The sequence below is a fragment of the Crinia signifera genome, chromosome 1 (genome assembly GCF_055691185.1).
Source record: "Crinia signifera chromosome 1, ASM5569118v1, whole genome shotgun sequence".
Taxonomy (NCBI): domain Eukaryota; kingdom Metazoa; phylum Chordata; class Amphibia; order Anura; family Myobatrachidae; genus Crinia; species Crinia signifera.
This window is the reverse complement of record NC_139217.1, coordinates 260,840,494-260,849,087: the sequence shown is the minus strand read 5'-3', so window position 1 is coordinate 260,849,087 and position 8,594 is coordinate 260,840,494. Positions and strand designations below refer to the sequence as shown.

The window sequence follows — 8,594 nt, the reverse complement described above, 5'->3', positions numbered from 1 at the left end:
GGGAAGACATAAGGGTGGAGATTAATGCGGACACAAGTTCATTTGCGGGCACGTTTGCCCCTGGCAGGCTCCTTGCCACGTGCAGCAGCTCTTCGGCCACGGCCACGGTCAGATGGTGGGCCAGGTGGAGCAGATGCTGGGAAGGGGGTGGATCGTCTTCCCCCTCTGGCAGCAGGGAGTGCTGATGGTGGTAATGCACCAGAAACGGATGACATTAGGACCCTATTGCTGGCAACTAGCTCCACCATAAGCTCATTATGGTGGAGGAGGAGGTCATTTTGCTGCAGGGCTTGATCAGCCAGCACCTGCAGGCTAGCAGCAATTGATTGCTGGGTGGCAGCCATAGCCTGCAGGCTCCCAGCGATAGTCTGCTGGCTGCTGACCAAACCCTGCAACACCTCCTCGGTCCTACGCACCCGCTCTGATGCCGACTCTCCCTGCTGGTGAATATTGCCAAGCACCTGCCCCCACGTGGCCAATTCAGCCGCGGTCAGTGGCTGCTGCTGCAGGGGCCTGGTACTGGTGGCAGGTGGCACAGACTCCTCAACCTCCTCAAGAGATCTTGACCAAGAGGTGGGGATGCTGGTGAAAGAGAAAATTACAATTACAACACATTCCATGCAAAATTAGAACCAGCTACTTATGGCATGGAAAATTAATTACCTTCAAGCAAAGAAGCCATGACTTCCGCTGGGGCCTCGCTGTCCATGGTGCTCACCCCCCGGACCTCCTCAACTGCAATGCAGCACTCTGCCATCTCTTCCAGGGGGGTGAGCTGCAGCTTTGATGGCATGGGGCCAGCCCCAGAGGTGTGGCTGTGTTCCCACCGCTGGGTCAATTTTTTCTTGAGGTTCGTTTTGAAGTCGTGCCACCTGCAATCAAAGTTTACATATTAATACATGTCACTCCTCATGTTTGCTGTAGCACCCATAGCAATCTGCACCATAATAAAACATGTGCCTCATGACACCAAACTTAGATTATATTAAATTTGAAAACCAACCCTTAGAAGATACACTCACACTCACCCTACAATAACTATCAATTCAATGACATGGCATACATGTCTGTGCCTCCAAGCAACGTGACCGCCCATTGACCAACTCCATCTAATATGTAATGTAAACATTACTGGTCTTGTACTGCTCAAATGTAACACACATGAACTTGCCTCTTCTTAACGTGCTCCGTCTCACGAACTTGTGGAGCCACCGCATTAATCTCCGCCGTTATGTCCTCCCAGATCTTCCATCTCCTTGTGTGTGTCAACCGGTCCTGTGGACACTCGATCCAATCCCGTGCGCGGGGCACCAGGATGGCAAGCTCCTGTGCTTCGAATGCCATGTTTCTGGTGGTTGGTTCCTCTGTTGCCCTATTTCGGCCACGGCCACTGGCACCGCCACTGCCACTGGCACCGCCACTGCCACGGCCACGGCCACTGGCACCGCCACTGCAACGGCCACGGCCACCTGTCGCTGTACTAGAAGTGCTGGGCAGGCTACTCTGTTGGGAAGCCACATGCTGTGTTCCCAATGATTCTGCTGAGGCTGAAGATGGGCCAGCTGCCGATTGGCCTGATGTAGATGGACCATCTGGCTGCTCTTCCCCCAATGGCTGGTCTGGGTTGATGGGGACATAGGTGGTGCTGGAGTCCATGTGGGCAAATAGGTCCTGCCACTCCTGCTCTTCCTCAGATAGAGATGCAGACATGTGTGCAACAACATTGCATTTGTCTAACACACCTTTATATACTATTTCTGTAATTGGCGTACATCAGCGACACCCTGCGTTCCGTACGGCCGCGTTCCGTACGACCGCGTCAACCGTGCGGCGTATAGGCCACGCCCCTAGCTGCGGAAATTTATTTTTAAAAAACCTGGCAAACTTAGTAAGTCTGATTTGTAGGTAAATGCAGATTTGTACACCAATGACTAAATAAAACTGAGGTCAGACATGAAATGTATATGTGAATGTACATCTGTACTGAGCACTTGTTTGGTATGTAGTACAAATGACAATACCCATTCCATATGTAAATCCAGTCCACCACTTAGGCAAAAGTAATCAGTGCTAGCATCCAAATCACATGTGAAAGGTCTCCAAATTCAGCCTTGATGCTAGCTACTTTTCATTCCACATCTCTAGTGTGGCCCAGTAGAAGGTAAGTGTACACATGGCAGCATGGCCTAATATTGGGAAAAGGTCTGGCACTATTTGCTATGTTTCTGCTGCATAGCTTTCACTATAAAAAAGCTGTTTAGTACCTTGTTGAGTTAGGTGTAAGTGGCTAGTGATGCAGACTATTTCACCTGTTGCTTATACCCATGTTTGGTGAATGTAATAGATTATATATAATGGGTTCCCATCTTATTTTACACTGTCTGTTTAGGATATAGTAAGTAATGGCATGGTCTGCTAAACTATGCAAAGGTACAGCAAGTGTGGGTTTGCGATGCAATGGGTTAGCCGTCTGTTCTGGCGCATACACGCTGTTACTGTAAAAATGAACAATAAAGTTAATACCAAATATCACTCTGATCAACCAATGACAGGACATGATCGCTTGATTTGTGCCATTGCTAAGATGGCGGCCTATGGCAGAGCAGCACCTTTCTCTGCAGCAGAGCTAAGGACACTGGTCTCAGTTATGGAGACCAGGCACAGGTGCGGCGGACCATCGCACAGCTGGAGCGGCGGTGGTCAGACTTGAGGCGTCGCCAGCCGGATTTGCTCTAGCAAATCAGGGCCAGGATTGCAAGATGTGAGTGTTTATACATTAAATGGCCATTTGTAAATGATTGCTTACATGACATTATTTAAGCCAATAAGGTCACCAGCCTGATCATGAGTTAAACATGGCATACACTATATGTGTGCTACTTCCTGTTTGACACCCTGTAATGGTCATAAAATATGTCATTGGGGAGGATTAATGTTTGTGATGCTTACAATGGGCCAAATGTCACAGCATACCTGCCATGTTACAGGCTGTGTTTTGTAAAAGCCAATAAGGAGCTGATTGCCTGTACATTTATCTCTACTTATAACCTTTGCATTTATAGCTTGATAAGGCTTAATATAAATGACCCCTAATTGGCACTTTTTTTTTCACAAACACAGCACGGGAACGAGCAAGACAGGCCCGAGAGGACTCAGAGGCTTCCCAGGCCCTGGAGGAGGCGGAGGAAGTAATGGCCGAGGAGGTTGGAATTGAAGAAGGGGTGGCGGAGGAAGTGGAGGAAGAGGAAAGGGAGGAAGTGGAGGAGGAGGTGTGGGCAGCGGAGGTGGTGGCATTGGAGGACGAGGTGGCAGAAGAGGCGGAGGTGGCAGATGAGGAGGAGGTGCCACATGAGGAGGCCCCAGAAGAAGAGGAGGCCTGTGAGGTGGTGCAGGCACCCGAAATTGGTATGTATAGATAAAGAATCATTATTCCTTTTGTCATCTACTATTTGCTATGTAGCACTGGTGATTCAATTGTTTTTTTCAATACTATAAAGTGATAAAACAAACTGGGTAGCAACAGACACACTTAGGGGTTAGATAGGGTGGGCAAACCATCCCTTTCATCCAGGACACATATTAATGACACAGGTTGTGGGGATGGCTTTCAGGTCGATTTTAAGTGTCAATGAACCAGTGTAGTTAATCTGTATCCTGGAAGAAAGGGATGACGTGCTCATGTAAGGGTTACATGTCCCTGCTGCAAGCGTACAATCTGTTGCCTCATATAGGTGAGTAGAGTTTACAGGTGATTACTTTTACCAAACTAGATTCAGTATGGCATAAATGGAGTATGGACAGGCGTGGCTTAGACTGGAGTAACAAGTGGTCAGTGCCCCTGGGCCCTCCTCTAGCTAACCACCCCCTGCAGTCTGCATGTATGTTTGGCACCATAATTGTGTGTTGATTTGGTCTTAGTAATGATTTTGTGCATGGGAGTGGGTTAGTGCTGCAGCTTCACCTAACTGGCATTATGACAATGATTTATGGAGCAGACCATCAGCAGGCAAGCCATGCTTGATTGCACAAATGTACTGAGCATTCCTGAGAGTTGACTAACTCCCATGCCACGCTCCATCATATAACAGACACTGAACTTTTTTTGCTGATTTGGGATTGGTGCAGCGCGTGACATGCTTCTCAGAGCTTAGTCATGGGTGGGTTTGGATTCAGAAGAAGCACTATGACTGTGAGGTGTTCTACAGAGTAAAGGGTAGAGGGGAAAAACAGGCTTTCCATGTAGTATGTATGCATGTATGTATAGCTGTATGTGTCATATATATAGTTATATATGTGTCTATATACATATATATATATATATATATATATATATATATATATATATATACACACACACCTGTCACGGTGCATTTTTTACATTTAGGTATGACTATGTTAAATGTATGCATGAATATCATTATTAATTTTACCCTTTTTAATATGTTCACAGATGAGCCAGCCCAAGCACAAGAGGGTCTCCGGGGGGCCCTCTTCCGAATCCGAGCCCACATGCGCCAGGTCATGGCTGAATTGGACCAGCTGCTGGATGGCCCCATTTAATTTTTTTTTTTTTGGTTTACATGACAAGTTTTGTAACATGAATAAATAGTTTATTACAGTTCGAAGTTGTCTGTGTGTTTTTTATAAATGGAAAAGTATATGTGTAACTTGTTTATAATCTTTAAAATAAGCAAAATGTACATTCTGTATATAGATGTATGTTCTGTTCACATGCTGTAAGGGTTAATGTGTGTAATGAATATAGTAGTCATGTGTTTCAGTATATATTAGGATTTAATTGATTTAATTAGACAACAATCCCTTTTTAATGAGGTTGCCTAATTGCCTAAGTGGGTCATGTGATCGCTGTGTGTGCTCAAAAAAATAGTGTTGTATTTAGCGAAAATACTCCGCATCGGTGCGTATGGCCAGCTTCCCGTACGTTCTAACGTGGTAAGACCGTGCTTACGCTGCAAGACCGTGCAAGAATCTGTACGTGTCCACCGCAAATGCAAGGTTTGTATGTCGTCCGTACACACGCCCTGTTCTTAAAGAGTGAGTCCGTCCGAATGCGGAGGACCGGTGGGCGTTTCTACGGACGATGTCCGCACGCCACCGCACAGCGTGGCGTGCGGACCGCTCCGTAGGAAATCGGGAAAGTACGCACCGATCAGAATAATGCCCTTAGTATGGCAATATCAATTTTTTACTTAATTCTAATTGAACAATTAGTGGAGAACTTAGGGGCAGATTTATTAAGATTGGAGAAGAGATAAACTGGAGATAAAGCAGAGAAAAGGTAAAAGGAGATAAAGCATCAGCCAATCAGCTGTGTTTGAAAAAGACAGTTGGAAGCTGATTGGCTGTGCTTTATCTCCTTTTACCTTTTCTCCGCTTTATCTCCAGTTTATCTCTTCTCCAAGCTTAATAAATCTGCCCCTAAAGTCTTTAAAATGGTACCTCATTTAATTATCAAGGGAGAAAAAAGGATAGTCACCAAAAATCAGCTTCTAAAAATAATATAGATGATGGTTTCATAAGCTGTAATTTTGAATCATAACCATAGTCATTATTGATGTTCATATAACTTGCGACCATTATATGAATGCGATAATGCGATTGCATACAAAATAAGTTACATCAACACAAATATGCACTTGGTTTTTGTGGTTGGCGCTAGTTCCACTATGGATGAGCAGACACTCGAGCCGCTGGTCCTCGGTAAAGGGGGGCTACCCTTTGAATAGTAATAGAAGAGGGGGTGTGAGGATCTGCGCTCAGAGTGTGCAATAAGTGGCTGACAGTGAGTAATGGATAAATGCAGTTTTATTGTCACTGACAGAGTATCCAATATGCTGCTGCGTGCAGCTGGGGTGTAAGGGGTTAATGGAAGGTGGGGGGGGGGGGGTTTTCTATGTGCTGCTAGGGCAAGCACACAGATATGGTGGGGTGGTGGCAGTCAATGGGAGAGAAGAAAAAGTCACAATGCAGATATGCAGGTAAGTGGTGCGGGGGGCTGGCGTCCCGTTCCACCCGCAGTACACTTTTCCTGTTCTCACCGGAGATGCTTGTCCTCTATCCTTCTTCCGCTTACTGGCTCCGTCACACCTCGGCTGAATCGGCGCCTTGTCCGCTCGATTCGCCGGCTTCCACGGCTGCTGCACAGACGGGACTTCCGGGTTGAAGTCTCGCGGGATTCGCGCCAGGGTCTGTATGCTGCAGCTGCCGCGCGCTCGACTCCCAGCCGGGAGGAGACTGGATATGTCTGTGGTAGTGGCTATGAACTCCAACGCGTTGCGACCCTCTTGGGTCTTCTTCAGGGAGTATAATTTGTGTCTGTCTTGCATGGGAATTTATCCTAATGCGCGTCCTGACGTATGGGTATGTGGTGGCCATTTTGAATGAGGGCAAATAACCCATAAGTAAATTTGTCATGATCTGAGTTGCTCGGGGATAATTGGAATAATAGTAGATGGTGGGGGGAAAATGAGTAGACACTATTGAGATGTCTACGCATACTGTGCAAGCTGAACGCACAGGTTACTGTGAGTACCGGATTAATTATGGTGCATGTCTTATAATGGAATTGGCGGTGGCCATATTGGTTAAAGGAAAATTTGCCCATACATGGGTTGCTTATTCTTTAAAGTTGGTGTCACTATCAGAATATAAGTGGAGAAATTAGGGAACAGTAAAAATGGGAGTGGGTCCTATTAGACGTATAATCATGCACTATGTATGTCCATAGCACTGGTTCTATACTCTGCTGTTGTGGTGCGGAGGGGGGTTTTGAGATGAGAATGTCACCTGCTGAAGTAGGGGGGTAGAGGGACCCTAACTTACAGTCCTAAAGGGGCACTAAAATCTGATTCTCATAACAGTCTGGAAGGTAGTGGGTCAGTAGTGACTGATGGATCTGACCTCATTGTCGGCATTTAGTCCCCTGGGTAGCATGGATCTCAGAGTGAAGATCCATTTCAACTCTTCTGTGTTAATGACCTTGATAAAATCCCCTCCCCGCCAATTCTTGTGCACTAATCTGATCCCAATGATGGATAGGCCAGATGGGTTGCTGTCGTGGACGTCTTTAAAGTGCTTGGAGAGGCTATGGGTCTCGAAACCGTTTTGTATGTGTCTAACATGTTCTGCTGCCCTGACCTTAAGTTTCCTAATAGTCCGTCCTACGTATTGCAGGCCACATGGGCAGTTTGCTAGATATATAACTCCCATGTGGTCGCAGGTGATGTGTTCTTTGATTTTGAATTCTTCGGTAGTCACTGTGGATTTGAAGGTCTCTATTCTTTTGGTGGAGGTTATCTGTCTAATTTTACACAGTTTGCATCTACCACAGTGGTAGAAGCCCTTGTTCTTGTCTGTTTTTTCTTGTGTTTTGATGTGGTTATGGGTCAGTTTCTGTTTTAGGTCTGTAGATTTTTTGTATATCATGCGGGGTTTTGCTGGTAGTAAGTCGCCTAAAATTTCATCCTCCAGGAGGATGTGCCAATGTTTACGCATGATGTTATAAAAAAGTCTATTGTCAGAGTTGTACTTGGTGATAAATGTCATCTTAAAGTTGTCTTTATTGTCTTTGATTTTGTCCTTGTATGTGAGTAGATTGCCTCTGTCAGTATTCTCTGCTTTCTCGTAGGCCTCTTGGATTGTGATCTCGTTGTACCCCTTGTCTCTAAATTGAGTGCTCATACTGTCTGCTTGTGTTCTGTAGTCTGTTAATTTGGTGCAGTTCCGTCTGACCCTTTGGAACTGGCTGGTCGGGATACCCGCCAGCCAGTTGGGGTGGTGCCAGCTTGTGGAGAGAATATAGCTATTCACGTCGACCGGTTTCTGATATATCTTAGTGTTTATGTGATTATCTTCGATGAAAACTGTGATGTCGAGGAAATTTACCTGTGTTCTACTGTACTCTGTCGTGAAGATGAGGTTATTATGGTTATTGTTTATGTGTTGCATGAAAGATTGTAGGCTGTCTTCTGTCCCCCTCCAGATGAAAATGATGTCGTCAATGTATCTTCGCCAGAGCACCAGATTCTCCCCTAGTCCGCCGTCTGCCCAGATGTTCTCGTCCTCCCAGCAGCTCATAAAGAGATTGGCGTAGCTAGGGGCGAATCTGGTGCCCATAGCGGTCCCTGTCGTCTGTCTGTAATATGTGTCCCCAAACCAAAGATAATTGTGTTCCAAAATGTATCTGATGCAGTCTAGGATGAACTGTGTCTGGTCGGTGGGTAATGTTGTGTCCTGTCTGAGATAATGTTCTGTGGCTGCTATCCCCTGGTCGTGGTTGATAATTGAGTATAATGATGTAATGTCGCTGGTGCAGATCCAGTATGTGTCCTCCCATTCTATTGTCTGTAGTGTTCTTATTATGTCTGTTGTGTCTCTGATGTAAGATTTTTGTGTGTTGACATAAGGTTGAAGGAATCTGTCGATATACTAGGAAAGGTTGGATGTGAGTGACTGTATTCCTGATACTATAGGGCGGCCTGGGGGATGTTGGGTGTTCTTGTGTACCTTAGGTAGATAATAAAAAACGGGGTCGACTGGGTTCTGGTTGTCAAGAAAAAGATGTTCCTTCTCTG

At 45.8% G+C, this 8,594-nt stretch overlaps 1 protein-coding gene across 1 annotated transcript; it reads left to right on the top strand.

Moving 5' to 3' along the window:
* Positions 1-3,124: 3,124 nt before the first annotated feature.
* LOC146070667 (uncharacterized) lies at positions 3,125-4,560 on the top strand. Its single transcript, XM_083179395.1, has 2 exons — positions 3,125-3,405; positions 4,451-4,560. Exons 1-2 carry the CDS (start codon positions 3,192-3,194, stop codon positions 4,558-4,560), a joined length of 324 nt encoding a protein of 107 aa, XP_083035521.1. The 5' UTR covers positions 3,125-3,191.
* Positions 4,561-8,594: the final 4,034 nt, after the last annotated feature.